Here is a 16,208-nt window from a genome sequence, read left to right on the forward strand (position 1 = left end):
TAACTTTTAAACTAATCAAGGATGCATTTTTAGCAAGCAAAATCTTGTCACTTGCCGAGTCAAAGGCCCCGACAGGAGACATTGTCAACTTCCTTTTAGGTACTAAGTTGCCAATCCCGGTCTAGAACCATGCAGGCAGGTTTGTTTTGTTCAAACCTTTTTCTTTTTTCGGATCATATGTTAAAACTGCATACTATATCATCATCCAGCCTTTAAAGTCCACTGCTGAACATAGACCTCTTCCTCGTGTTTCCCATCCCGTCTATCCAGTTTTTATTTAGCTTTCTTAAGTCGTCTGTGCATCTTGTAGGTGGTCGACCGACGCTTCTCTTTTATTCACTTGGTCTCCATTCCAATAACCTTTTTGTCCATCGCCCATCTGTCATCTGTCTGTCTGGCTATCCTTTCGATGACACCAGTCACCTTGGTTCTTCTCCTGATCTCTATGTTCTATATTTTGTGTCGCATAGTTATTCCTAACCTAGATCGCTCCATTCTTCTCTGTATGACTGTCAGTTTGGTAGCTGAGGCTTTTGTTCAGGTAAGTATTTCTGCTCCGTATGTTAGGACTGGGAGGACGCAGTGATCAAATACCTTTCTCCTCAGACATGTAAGCAACTCACTTTTAAAAGTTTCTCTTACCTTTCCATATGCTGCCCACCCAAGACCGATTTTTCTCTTCAGTTCATGGGTCTGATTATCCCTGGCAATCATAATTTCATGTCCCAGGTAAATATGTCTATCAACGAGTTATATTTTTTTCTCACGAATACTGATGTGCTGGTCGGATACCAAATTTGTCATTATTTTTGTTTTCTAAATGTTTATATTTAAACCAACATTTTCTGTAGCCACGACGAGTTCCTGTACCACACCTCTTGGCACTTCTACATCCTCAGCTATTATGACTATATCGTCGGTGAAACGTAAGCTGTTCTCCACCTCCATCATTTTCCATCTATTTTTATTCCCTTTGTCAGCCAATCCAAATTCTTACAAGCATGTTCTAGCACCGTATTAAAAAGTTTGGGTGACGTTGGGTCTCCTTGTCTAACCCCCCGTTCTATTTTTATGCGAATTTGACAGTGGTTGTTGCTTATAGATATATTTTGTATAATAATTTTGTAGACCTATAATCTAGCCTGCATTATTTAAGCGCCGGTAATATTTTGTTTTTAACAGTAAATTTTGTAAGAATCTTATTATTTCTATTTTTATAAATAATAATTTATTGCTCTAACTAAAACAGTTTTTATTTCTATTATCGGTAAAATATTTATCGCCTTTAGAAATTTTTGAACCATAAACGTAAGGTACTTACGAGAATTGGGAGTACTATCAAATGGATAACTTGCTACCAGTGCTCCTCCATGCAAACTTCCGCTGAGAACGAACTGAATCTTTGAGATCCACTCCTTGACGGCTTCGGTTTCCGGCTGAGTTCTTTTGTTATTTTGCTTGAAATAGTCTGGGAAATTACGGTTTAAATCAAAACCTCTTGCGTTGTACCTAGAAATAATTATTTCGTAATAATTACAAGGTATTAATAAGCTAGTGAGCAAATACGAACGTACTAGTAGAATAGCCCAGGCAAGTACAATCTGTTATCCTTTTTATATCAAACATAAAATTATTCGTTTAAGAGATATGTGAGGGAATTCTATGGAGTAATGCATATCAAAAAGTGAGGAGGGGAAAAAGTAATATCCAAGGAATACAAAAACCAAAAATGAATCTTCATAACAAATTTTCTCCTTTGGTTTCTATCTCCAATTGCTTTGGTAGGAGAACTGTAGAATTCACTGCAGACATTTGGATAGCCTGTTTTTAATGTCAAGTTGGTTAATAATGGGAATGTTTGTCCGATGAACTATCGAAAATATGCGTAGAATACTTCCCCAACATGAAGAGTCCTAACATGAAGTTATTGTCCCTTATAGAAATTTGATAATAGAATTGATTCACCAATATCATCTTGATATTTTGCATCATCATTAGTTTTCATCAGAATTTATACTAGATCCAAGATTGTTCATTAGTGATCCATGAGGCTGTCCAATATCTGATATTCCTGCAAGTGATTACTTAGCTGAATAATGTTGAATATATCTAGCTTGTCTTTATTAATTTTAAGACCAATTTCAATGCCACACACATATTGTCTAGCCCCTGTCTCTGATGTGATCTGGTTCGAGAACTTCTGATCTAGTCGTATTGTGAACAATTTAAACTGGTACAGATTTTTAATAAGTGTTACCAGGTCTATCGGTGCACGCATCTCTATTAGAAGGACCAAAGATTTATGAAGTTTACACGTCTGAACGCTTCTGGTAACTGAACGCCTTCTGGTGGTCAATAGAGCATATTATCATAGGTATACTTAAAATTCTCTCGATGGACTTTTCGATGGGTTGTCTCAGGTTCGGTACATTTCCAATATTTCGTCAATATTGATCAATAGATTACCAACCTTTTCAATCACAGACCACGTTTGAAGACCATTCCGACAACCATATTCTTCTATTTCTCTGCATATTGTATTTGCGGCATTGCTGTCTTATTTCTTTCGATAACGCTATGTAGTCATGGTTTGTTGCAAAAATATAGTTTTATGTTATTTTCTGCATTGAATCACGGTCCAAGTCCATGGCTTATGGTTTAAATAATCCGGTGTTGATGAAAAATATAGGAAAGTGTAACTAATATAATTTTGATATAAACCAGCAATACGTACCTTCCTTGACTTCCATCACAATTGCCTTCTTTTGAAACCTCAAATCCATCAGGATTCATCGACGGCATTATATGAATCCTGGTATTATCTAGCAACCAGCGTATATAGGAATCTGACGAATAATTTGTTACTAGATACTAAAAAACGAAAAATATTAGTTTTTCATCATGTTTTTGAAAATACTTTTTAGAAATAATGGAAATACTTTTATCTACTTTGCAACATCACAACAAAAATAACTTTACAATACGACCGTTTTTGTTCAGTTGCAGAATTACATGATAGTCACTGCTAAATCACCTTTGACTCGGACATACCAAGCAAAGGACATTTACAAACTTGTACAGAGTACAACTGGTTGTACGGTACAACCACAATAAGCTTCAACTTCAGTGATATCTTACTTTAGACGTTTTTTGTTCTCGCTAATATCACTATATCATCCACGTATGTTAATCAATCTTCCTTGGTATTGAAAATATGTAGTTCAATTTGTGTTCATATGTTGATCTTTTTATGATTTGCTCCGCTCGAAACTACGTTGAATAAATTCGATGCTAGCGGATCCCCTTTTCATATATTTCTATATTCTCATGGCCTCACATAGCATCCATCGGTTTATGGAATCATATTCCTATTTAAAATCGATAAATAACATATAGAGTGAGCCAAAGAAAACAGTCCACCTCGATATTTGGCAGTATTTATTAGATTTTACGTAAATGAAGAAACAGGTCAATTTTTGGTCCAAGGGGGACACATTTTTACGGTATATACATCTGTCATTTGTCAACCCCTCTCTTCCACTTCGCACACCTCTTATTTTTAAATAGGAAATAGGGGTCGTGTACTAGCTCATTTGAAAGGTTATTTAATTATCTATTCAGTAATATTAACTTTGACATAATTATTTATACAGGCTTTACAAGAAAAAATATTTTGAATTAAATTAATTGACACAAAAAGAAGAATTTATGTAATTTATTTAACTCAAAATACATTGACAGAAAACAAAAAAATCTTTATTTGATAAATAAACATTGTTTGTTGCTTAAATTCAATATTCAACCTACCAAGAGAAAGACGAGTGGCAGCTTGAACATTGAAATTAAGCGAAAAGCAATGTTTATTTATCAAACAACATTGTTTCCTGTTCTGTGACAGCAGTAGAATGTATTTTGAATTAAATAAATTACATACATTCTTCTTTTTGTGTCAATTAACTTAATTCAAAATAACTTTTCTTGGACACCCTGTATAAATAATTATGTCAATGTTAATATTACTGAATAGATAATTGAATACCCTTTCAAATGAGCTAGCACACGACCCCTATTCCCTATTTTAAAATAAGGAGTAGGGGAAATTAAAGGGAGGAGGTTGACAAATGACAGATGTATGTATCGTAAAAATGTGTCCCCCTTGGACCAAAAATCGACCTGTTTTGTCATTTCCTTAAGAGGATCGGTACGTATTTTCGGCTGCAATGCTATTCAAATGGGGATTCATTTTTTTCGAATCCTGAGAAAACTAATAAATATTTTTGAAAAATGTAAACGTAGAATGAAAGATCACGTTATTAGCGAGGGCCGAAAGTCCCTGAGAACTTCTATAAAGTTTATTTTAATAAGTTACAGGGGTGAAAAACTAAAAGAAAATTTAGTGTGATTTTTAATTTCAAATATATCATTCAAAATAAACTTTTTATTTATTCTAAGGGACTTTCAGCCCTCGGTAATAATATAGTCTTTCATTCTGCGTTTAAATTTTTCAAAAATATTTATTGGTTTTTTCAGGATTCGAAAAAAATAAACACAATGCCGTGGTAATATTTTCCAAATCTATCTTTGTCTTACAACGCACTCAGCCGAATATAATATTGTCAGCATATATTGTCAGTTAGACACTGACAATCAGTGACAATTTTAAATATTTGACATTGCATCGGGAATATGTTGAGTTATTGATTAAATATTATTGATATATAATGTATTTGATAAATAATTGATTTAAGACGTGAACTTAATAAAAAGTTATTTATTGTGTATTATTTGTGGAAGATCCAAGCAGAGAATACATCAGGATAATATATTCTGTGATCCAAGTATTTTGTTGTTAAAGATGTTCAAAATTGTAAGCGTTCCACAACAATATATTATTAAAAAATCACTTTAACACTTTTCCTCTTTTCTCGATTGAGTATTAGTCTTTGTTGTACAAATAAATTATTACAATCACTGAATACATACTTAGTGAAAAAATTATCACATTTATTAACAATTAATAATTTGCAATTATAAAAATAACAGTTATCCAAGAACATTCAAAACCCATCTCTTTAAATTAATGATGACATTTTCAAGTAGAATGACATTCTAGTAATGTTTACGTATCCATACCAGTGTGAATTTTACTACACGTAATTTGCCGTGTAAAGACAGAAAAAGTAGGGATACTCATAAAATATTTGCGAATTATGTACCCATAGCCTTAAAATCTAATAAATACTGCCAAATATCGGGGTGGACTGTTTTCTTTGGCCCACTCTGTATATGTAATCCTAAGTTTTGTTTGCAGCTATTATTTTGAATTAATTTTAACATAATTATTTAATCAGTAGTTGTTCTTACTGGTCTAAGTATTCCCCGGTATTCTCCAGATAACTTTGTTTTCATATCATAATGTTTTTCTAACAATTTTTGCAAGAATACTACTTTTAATAGTATTCTACCTCTATAGTTTTCGCGCTCTGTTTTGTCGCCTTTTTTGTAGATCGGAAAAATTAGAGTGCTATTCCATTGTTTCGGCACTTCTTCCTTTAGACCGGTCTATTAGACTCAAAAATAGGAGTGAGGCTACAATAATTACCATCAAGCTGAGAATTGGCAGGATTGTTCAAAGTACCATCATAAATGAAATCTAAAAAGTCCTCATAAATCCGACCCCTGCTAAAAAATTTACGCGGGGTCAAAGGTCACCAAATATGGTTTTTAGCGATTTTCAGCGAAACGGTAAGTTTTATCGTAAAATTATCTCTAACAAAAAATGTAGATTAGATAATTATCTATAAAAAATATCTTAATAGTTTTTTTCCTAAGAGGCACTGTTTTTGAGATACAACGATTCAAAGAGTTGAAAGACTTCTAATCGTCATAATATATGTATTAGTACATCAGGTATATACATCACTGAAGCTGTAATACAAGTAAACATAATATTCTACGGTCAACTTAACGTATATTACACATAATAATATAAGATTATAAATATGATAATGTTTCTACTATACAGCTTGCGGTCTACCGAGGGATGCAATCCATAAGCTGTATTATATTACAGTGCCAACAATAAAATCTTTACAAAGTGAATGTAACGCGAAAATAATAAGAATTATTTGAATTTTACGGCTTAATCCCAACAAAAATACACAACAAAATACAACAAATGACAAAGTATTAACTTATAATAATTCTTTTTATTTATGCGCCTTAGTTCAATTTGCAAAGATGGGTTTTGTCGGAATAAACACGTTCGTCAGCTAATCTAATCACTCTACCTATTATCTTCTCCGAAGGGTTTGAACATAATATTGAAAGACAACTTTCTAGGCAAAATGTTTATTGCTAAGTACTAATAAATACTTATGCAAATTACACCGTAATTTTCCTGGGTGGCGAAATCCTTCAGGTAGATGACACCCTCGAGGTATTAATTAGTCTTGAGTACTACTCCGGAGTGAAAATACGTGTTAAACCTATATTTTTTTTATAGTGTATTTCGTGTTATTTTCATTGTTATAACAAAAATGTCAGAATATTGTTTTATTTGCGCGTATTATTTGCCGTAATGATAATTGAAACAGCCATAGAGCAATTCAATTTAACAAATACAACTATTGTTGTAGGTGAAGATGTAGACTTGCTCGTATTACTCACTGGTAGAACTCCAATCGAAAAAACTATCTTTTTTTTTTAAAACCTGGAAAAGCTCAACACCAATCGAAAAAATATTCATCGAAAAGTTTATCTACTTTTGCAAAATGTCAAAATCATATACTATTTTTACACGCAATAACTGGCTGTGATACGACATCTGCATTTTTCAGGAGGGGTAAAACGACTGTTTTTAAAATGTTTGAAAAACAAGATTTACTTGAATGTGCTGAAGTTTTTAAAAAAACTAATTCAACTCCACAAGAAGTTATTTCCAACGGAATTAGCTTTCTTCTCTCTATGTATGGAGCGCCTAAGAAAACTACGTGGTTAGATAAGTTTCGATATGCCTGTTTTTTTAAGTACTCGAAACAAAAAACAAGTGCAGTTATCTTGTCTTCCTCCAACCTCAGCGGCTGCTCATCAACATCTTTTTCGGGTATATTACCAAGTTCAAGTGTGGCGTGGTTATCAGCTAGATCCAAAAGACTGGGGATGGAAATTAGTCGACAGTTCATTAGAACCAATTCAAACTTTACTCCCCCCTGCGCCGGAAAAACTCCTGAACACAATTTTTGCAACTGTAAAAAGGGATGTAGCGCTAAATGTGGTTGCAAAAAAGTTGGACTGTTTTGTTCGGTAGCATGCACTAATTGTCAAAACCGGTCGTGCTCCAATGTTGAATCACCAACAATTGAGGATTCACTTGATTATATCGAGGAGCCATGCGATGTGTCATTATTGGGACAATTTACTTGCACCCAGGATGAACAAGAAGAAGAAGAAGAAGAACAAGAAGAAGAAGAAGAAGAACTAGAAGATGAAGAAGAGGAAGAAGAACAATGAGAAGAAGAACAAGAGAAGCAGAAGTATTAGAGAATTATGAACCAGTTTGATAAATTTCCCTTTTTTTTAATTTATACCGCTTTATATAAAGTTTAATCATTTTTAACCCTTGCCAATATCAATTATTAAATAGCTTTAAATTAAACAGAATCATAACAGATCCGTGGAATAAGCCTACTGGGAAAACCACGTTAAAAAAACGCGCTAAGTACACTACCTCAAAGGTGGTGTGGAAACGTGTGCGCATATTATGACATGACGATTACCACTTTTTGAATCGTTATATCTCAAAAACGGTGGCTCCCAGGAAAAAAAGTAATAAGACATTTTTTATAGATAATTATCTACTCTACATTTTTTTGTTGGCACTAATTTTACCATAAAACTTACCGTTTCGCTGAAAATCGCTAAAAACCATATTTGATGACCTTTGACCCCGCGTAAAATTTTTAGCAGGGGTCGGATTTATGAGGACTTTTTAAATTTCATTTATGATCGTATTTTTAACAATCCTGCCAATTTTCAGCTTGATGGTAATTTTTGTAGCCTCGGATGCGTAAGTTGACCGGAGTACTTTTGCCAAACTGCTAATGTCAAGCGAATAATCTTTCTGTCAGAATTTCGCCGCCTTCCTTAAAAATCTCAGCTGGGATACTACTTTCTCCTGCCCCTTTATTAGTCCTTACGTTTCTTACTATTTCTTTAACTTCATTCAAAATGAGTTCCTCGCACGTCCCCTCTTTATCTTCTTGCCAATTTTCATTTTATTCATTCATTAATTTCATTATTTCGCCCATCTGTTTATGTTTTCTGTAGTTTCTCCTAGAAGTAAACCTTTTTTGTTTCTGAAATACTTTTCATTACTTTCTTTTTAGTTTCTTTTGGTAGAATTTGTTTTACGTTTTTCACTTGCTTTTCTAGACGTCCCCTTTTCTACTTTCTTTAAATTATTTTTTCTATTGTATTTTGGGTATTTCCTCTGATTCTTTATGTTTTTGTTGTTACTTCTTGCCATTCATTTCTACTAATATTAATAATCATATAGACTTTAAATATTTCTATAATGAACAAAGAATTGTGATATACTCACATGTATCAATTGCAGCATGAGTTCTCTACTCACAGCTTCATTTCCATGCATATTAGCAATATATTTTACATCAGGCTTACCAATCATATGTTCATATGGAGATGCTGATACCACCATCACCCATAGGTCTCTACCTAAAATTTATACTGAATTTTTATATCTTTTATAAAAAAGTGTTCAGTGTAAGGAACAGACAAGAAAAGATTAAAAGAAGCAGTAACAATCCTGGCAAAGGAAGCATGGACAAGAGGTCTAGAAATTAACGAAGGAAAAACAAAATATCTACTCTGCTTGAAAACTACACATTTAAAATAGTTTAACAATTTAAATATTTGAGAGTAATTGTGAATGGCAAAAATAAGAAAAGTGAAGAAGTAACTGGGCGAATACTAGTAGGCAACAAAACATACTGGATATATCATAGGCCAATGAACAACAAGAATTTAGCCAGAAATACAAAACTAAAAATATATCCAGTTGAAATCAGACCAGTAGTTACATAGGCACCTGAGACAAAGAACCTCACAGAAAAAGATGAAGAAATATTAAGAATACTCAAAAGAAAAATCCTCAGATGGATTACGGGCCCGATAAGAATGGAAAACGGAGAAAGAAGAAGAAGAATAAACCATGAACTGAGAGACATAATAAAGGGAGGAGATATAGTAAGATTTATTAAAGCACAGAGACTGAGATGGCTGGGACACATAGAGAAAAGGAAAAACGACCTACTGGTTAAGAAGATCACCAGATTTAAGGCAGAAGCTGAAAGATCAAGGGGAAGACTCAGAGAGCGATGGAAGGATCAGGTCATGAGAGATATCAAAATCCGGAAAGTGTGAAACTGGAGGGAACTATACAAAGATCGAAATAAGTGGAAGAAAATTGTAACGAAACCATGTCATACAATAAACTTTGACAACACACAAAAGGAATGTGGAGTGATTCACCGCAATAGATGATACAAAGTGTATGAGGAGATTTTGTTGCATCATGTGATCGGTATGAACTTTACCTTTCACATAGTGTGAACTTAGTTCACACCCACCACATCGTGTTTTAGTACTTTAAAAGTTCTATTTCAAAATTATATAAATATTTATCTGTTCCTTTAAGACTCATATCTATTTTTCTTTTAGTCAACAATTAATAATAATATGAAAATGTTGTCATACCTTGGACAGATTTACCAATAGAATAAAGAGCAGTCAGCTCTGGATATCTTGCAGTCGTCTGTCTAAGAAAGGAAGTCATCTTTTCATAATTGTGGTACTTATACTCTATATTGTACGGTTCAGGATATTGACTGCCATCTACATTGAATTTAGCAGGAAAATTTTCAAAGTTTTTACCTTGGACATCCCCTAAAGAATTGACTTCTGTTTGAATGACGGTACCGTGGATGTTTTGGTTGAGAAAGTCTTTTTGGTCACTGGTTTCAGGTACATTTTGAGCTAAAGATGCTAAACAGTATGCAGATAGAACCCATATAAAGATATGTTTCATGGTGAAGCACCTAAAAGGTGGAAATTAATATTCATATTAGATAGGTTTTGCATATAAGAGGAAAAAATAGCTTGTGTATAACCATAAAAATAATTTTATAAAATTGGTCAAGCAAAGGAACTCTAAATTACTTTGAACAGTGTATTTGAAAGGTCATTTGGTTAAAATATCTTATTTCTAGACCACTGGATATATGGGAACATTGGAACAGGGGAAGTTTTAATTGTGGAACAGGTTAAAAATTTGGAACGGTCAGACCACGAAAACGTCACATGTATTTTATCCGACAGAACTTCCAATTGATTTGTTACTCTTTCATTAACGTCTCATGCAAAAATTAGACTGCTATTTATCAACTGTCATAATTCCTGTCATTTGACATATTCTACGTGTTCCACTCATTATAATGCAAATTTGGTGATAAATAGCAACCTGATTTTTGCATGAAAGTTTAATGAAAGGGTACCGTTCCAAATTTTTAACCTGTTCCACAATTAAAACTTCCCCTGTTCCAGTAATCCCATCTATCAAAGTTTGTCCGACTAGACACCCTTAAGGTGATTCAGTAGCGATCAACAGGTAGCCAAAACGCGTTCCAAGATTGCGGCTGTAATTTTGAATATTTTTTCGAGATATTTGGCACAATTATTCGTAATATAATAAAAAATGGCGGTACAGAGCCCAATTTGAAAAATATATTAATATGTGGAAATTACTCTGTAATTAAATACAATATTAAAAAAACGAGCCTGTACCGCCATTAAGAAGAACAAAAAAATACACTTTCTTCAAATAAACTTTTTTATCCGATGCCTAGATTTTGTGTCATTTTGGAACTACTAAAATTTTTTATTTCATTATTTTATTATTATTATTATATTATTATAACGAGCGATCCACAATTATTGGGATCAAAGCTAGCCGTGCAAAAAATTACGTATGTCTTGTTTTAATCTTAATTTATATCATTGGTTTATCAATTAATTTTGATTAACATTATAAAACATAAAAAAATCAGTCAAAGCCTAACATAGAACTTTAATCAGAAATAAAAAGAATTAACAAAATTATAAGTAACCATAATAAATAAAATCAAACAAACTACATAACCTAACTTTTCTTGTTTACTTAACGTACAATGCAAAGTTGACGTAAACTGGAAAGTATATCTGAATTAAGAATAGACATGCACTGTATAGCTATCTCTGTCGTTCAAAGCCACCTATAGTGACAATAATTTTGGATCACACGTTATTATTATATTATATATTTATTTTTCAAATTGGGCTCTGTACCGCCATTCTTTATTATATTACGAATAACTGTGCCAAATATCTCGAAAAAATATTCAAAATTACAGCCGCAATCTTGGAACGCGTTTTGGCTACCTGTTGATCGCTACTGTTTCCTCTTAAGCTATTAACACATTTTCATCTTCCTATTAATCAACTTTTTTTCATACGCGGGATCCAGACCTATAAGTTTTCAATTAATAATATATAAAACTACAATAAATATAATTTACATACCACCAGATTGAAAACAGTGGGAATCTTCTCTCACTGGTAACAACCTCCGGGGCTTTTAAAGATTATAAGCCATGCGGGTGCGAAGACTATTAGAAAATGAGGGAATTTTAAAATTTGTAATTTACGTCCCATCTTCTCAGCGTGATAAAAGCTTCAACGAGAAAGTTGGAGAGATTGAAAACTTAGTTTATTATGTAGCAGATCTCGCTGCGACACCCCAGCCATTTCGTTCGTTGCAATCCGGGACGGCAACTACTGATGAAGGGCAAAAAGCCCCGAAACCGGTATATACTCTTGCTGCACTCTCTGATCGAACTAGAATATAATGCTGCCGCATTTTCGGGTTGCAACGAAATTTAAAATGTTTTAATATTTTTAATAAAAATGTTGAGTTAAAGAGTCTACATTAGAGTTACAATTACTAAAGAGGGCTTTAGTAAGACTTGGAGAAATTGGAAGAAACGCATTGGACAAGTAGGCAGGTTACCAAATAACTAAATTGAAAGCTGTGAAACAGACAAATTAGACAAGATACAAAAATCAGAATCTACAAATAGTCGAAAGCATCGCAACTTATGGAGCTCAGGTCTGGCAACTAACCGAATTAGCCCAGTCGGGATAGCATTTGACCTTGCATTACGAGCTGCCCCAAAATTTTATTTTTTTAATCTTTAGGAGGAGTCAATAGTAGTTTAAATTTAAAATCTCGACTAAATTTGACCGTTGCGGTCTTGATATTGATCAAGAAGTATTACACGATAAACAATTCGTACGAATATGGAAAGTAATCATATAAAATTATTTCACAAGCATTTTAGCAAAAACCCAAATGACTGTTTATGAAATGAAACTTCCGGGAAGCAGTCGTTGATGTACAAATGTCGATGACGATGACACTCGAAGATGATACCTTTAGAGCGTATATTTTAAAGTAATATTGCGACAAGTTTTCATCCAATATACAAGGTGTCTCATTAAGAATTTTCCTTATAGTAACTTGAGAAACCTTAGCACAAAATATGAAAGATTTATTTAAAAATTTAAAAACTATTTGTATCCAGTACTTTAAAACCATTTTACATATCCTTGCCATACTCGGCAACAAGTGTAGGTACTATACAACCTACTAAATTCTGGTAAACGTTTTTGGCTACTACCAGAGGCGAGCGTTATATTATGAGGGGCGAGCGTTATAACTTGTTACAATTAATAATATAAGGAAGAATACAGGGTAGAAGGAGTCGCGGAAGAAGACGCATCTCCTGGTTAAACAATTTGAGAGCTTGGTTTAATTGCACTTCTGCTGATCTCTTTAGAGCAGCGGTATCGAAAGTGCGAATTGCCGTGATGGTTGCCAACCTTCTTAGAGGAGATGGCACATGAAGAAGAAGAAGAGGCGTAGGATACACTACCAAAAAATTGTTACTACTTTAGCGCAATTTTTGGATTTTCCAATACTTTCTATGTAAATAACATACTCTTAAATACAAATACTCTTAACATACAAATATGTCAAAAAGTAATGACTTTATCTTTGCGGAGAAAATATCTTTGAAGAGAACATTATTTACATAGAAAGTATTGAAGCCTTGAATATTATTACGTTTAAAGATGTTTTTAGGATTATTATTTTATAAAATGTTTTATTCATTTTTAAAGTATTTAGACTTATAATACTTTGTATCAAATAAACCTGGTTTAAACCAAAAAACCTGTTTTTTTGTTTTTTTTTTGCAAAAAACCTTGGTTTTGCCAACCCTGTTGGAGAATCTAAAAATTGCACTAAAATAGCAATTCCGCCTGTGGCCTAGAATTTGGGAAGGTTCAACCATTGACTTTTCCCCGTCGTACGCCTCTGGTAGTAGCCAGAAACGTTTAATTAACATAATTTAGTAGAAAGTCCAGTACCTACACTTCCTGTTAAGTATGACAAGGATATGTTAAATGGTTTTAAAGTAGATACTGGGTACAAATCGTTGTTAAATTTTTAGATCAAACAACCTGTAACTTAGTAAGGATCCACATTTTATTAAGTGTTTTAGGTTAAATCTTCGTATTTTGTGCTAAGGTTTCTCCAGTTACTAAATGAATAATTCTTAATGAGACACCCTGTATAATATTTACAGAAACATTTTAAATGTTGGATGATAAAAAGCTAGTATCCAATAAAAAACTCTACATTTATCTAGACATGAGTGAAAGTACAATTTCATTCAGTTTCTCCACATATTTGTTAGAAAATTAGAATTATCTTCAAACCGCTATTTCAAAGCGAATATAGACAGGCACTCATTTAAAGACTAATAAAAGCAGTTCTGGTAGTAATGAAAGCGTGAAAACCATTATTTAAATATTGAATTACCTCTATTAAATAATTAAAGCCTTCATTACCGTCTCATAAAATATTGAACGTACTTATTATAATAAGTATATTCATTTAAAGATATATACTCTTATTAGCCTGTTCAATCAGTTTTGCGGTTCGATAAGAAAAACAAAGTTGTATGGTTTGACATCTTCTTCGTTTAGCCATTCACGTCCACATCTGAACATAAGCCTCTTCAAGTCTTCCTTTCCATTGTTTTTGTTGTACGCTACTTGTAGCCAATTTTTCCCGGCAGTTTGTTTCAGATCATCTGTCCATCTCATAAGAGGTCTGCCTCTGGGTCTTTTGTGTTGGTATGGTCTCCACGTTAGAATTGTTCTCTGCCATTTGTTTAGATCGCTCCTAGCTACATGTCCAGCGTATTCCCATTTAAATTTTAATGATTTTTGTACCACATCGGTGAGTTTGGTTTTCTGTCTTATCCATGTGTTTGTTTTCCTGTCCTTAAGTGATATGCCAAGCATTGCTCTTTCGTCTTTCCATCGCGTGTTGAGTGACTCTGACTGAGTATGTTCATATTCTTTTTTGTGATTGTCCATGTTTGTGCCCCATATGTTAATATCAGAATAATGCATGCATCAAAAACTTTAGATCTAAGATGTAGTTGAATTTGCTGATTTTTGAGTACATAGTTCAATTTGCCGAATGCTGCCCATGCTAACTTTCTTCTCCTTTCTATTTCTTCCGTTTGAATTTCCCTATTTAGTATTATTTTTTGTCGTAAGTATATATATTCTTCAACTTTTTCTATAACTTTGTCGTTTATAATTGTCACGGCTTCTTCGGAGTGCATGACTTTTGTTTTGTTTAAATTCATTTTCAGTCCTATTTTAGAAGATTATGTGTGTAGTTCTGAAAGCATGGTTTGCAGTTCTTTTAGGTCAGTAGCTATCAGGATTATGTCATCCGCAAATCGTAGATTACTGAGGTAGCGGCCATTGATTTTTATTACCTTATATTTAAAATTTAGATTTTTAAACACGTCCTCCAAAAGTAAGGTGAACAGTTCGGGTGATAGAGTATCTCCCTGTTTGACTCCCCTGTTTAATGGTACAGGGTTCGTGTATTCATTTTCATTTAGGTAGTATGTAGCTGTTTGCCAATAAAAGTTACCATGGCTTAATTCGGCAACTAAGATCAGATAACGTCGCAAGAAAAACAAAATGCCAAATATACAAAACCTTAATAAGACCAGTACTCACATACGGCTCAGAAACCTGGACACTCACTAAAAGAGAGGAAACATTGCTAGCCACCTTTGAAAGAAAAATCTTGCGACACATATACAGTGCGTCCATAAAGTAACGCATTAATTCATTATTTCGTAAACCGGCGACTTTAAGGAAAAATACCGAAACAGGTCGATTTTTATTTTTAAGTTACGATTTTTTTGCATACATATCATACTGGTGCCGTCATCCATCTGGGCGTGATGACGTAATCGATGATTTTTTAAATGAGAATAGGGGTCGTGTGATAGCTCATTTAAAAGGGTACTTAATTCTCTATTCACTAATATAAACATTAACATAATTATTTATACTGGGTGTCCAAAAAAATGTTTTTTTAAATTAAATTAATTGGCACAAAAAGATGAATGTGTGTAATATGTTTAATTCTAAATACGTTTTACTGCTGTTAGAAAACATAATAATGTTTTATTTAAAAAATTAACATTGATTTTCGCTTAAACGTAATGTTCAAATTTCCACGATGCAGGTGGGTGGCAGCTCTAACATTGAATTTAAGCGAAAAGCAACATTTATTTGTCAAATAAACATGTTTTTTCTTTTTTTCTGACAACAGTAAAACGAATTTTAAATTAAATAAGTTACGGACATTCTTCTTTTTGTCTCAATTAATTTAATTAAAAAAAATTTTTTGAGCATCCTGTATAAATAATTATGTTAATGTTTATACTGTTGAATAGAGAACTCAATACCCTTTCAAGTGAGCTATCACATGACCCCTATTTTTATTTAAAAAAATCATCGATAACGTCATCAATCCCAAATCGATGACGTCACTAGTATGATATATATGCCAAAAAATTGTAATTTAAAAATAAAAATCGACCTGTTTCGGGGATTTTTTCTTAAAGTCGCCGGTTTACGAAATAATGAATTTATGCGTTACTTTATGGACGCACTGTATAAGGGCATAAAAGAAAACGAAATTTGGCGAA

At 33.1% G+C, this 16,208-nt stretch overlaps 1 protein-coding gene across 6 annotated transcripts in view; it reads right to left on the reverse strand.

Annotated features, from left to right (window-relative positions):
• The window catches only part of LOC126884788 (carboxypeptidase M-like), a 63,986-nt gene that overhangs the window by 26,440 nt on the left and 21,338 nt on the right, over positions 1 to 16,208 (reverse strand). For all 6 annotated transcript variants that reach the window (XM_050651017.1, XM_050651015.1, XM_050651019.1 and 3 more), the window contains exons 2-5: positions 9,778 to 10,118; positions 8,603 to 8,736; positions 2,735 to 2,871; positions 1,322 to 1,509 (exon numbers count right to left, since the gene is read on the reverse strand). In XM_050651017.1, the coding sequence (XP_050506974.1) occupies positions 1,322 to 1,509; positions 2,735 to 2,871; positions 8,603 to 8,736; positions 9,778 to 10,108 (790 nt within the window). In that variant the 5' untranslated portion in view covers positions 10,109 to 10,118. The remainder of the gene's footprint in view (positions 1 to 1,321; positions 1,510 to 2,734; positions 2,872 to 8,602; positions 8,737 to 9,777; positions 10,119 to 16,208) is intronic.

Source organism: Diabrotica virgifera, chromosome 5, assembly GCF_917563875.1.
Source record: "Diabrotica virgifera virgifera chromosome 5, PGI_DIABVI_V3a".
Lineage (NCBI taxonomy): Eukaryota > Metazoa > Arthropoda > Insecta > Coleoptera > Chrysomelidae > Diabrotica > Diabrotica virgifera.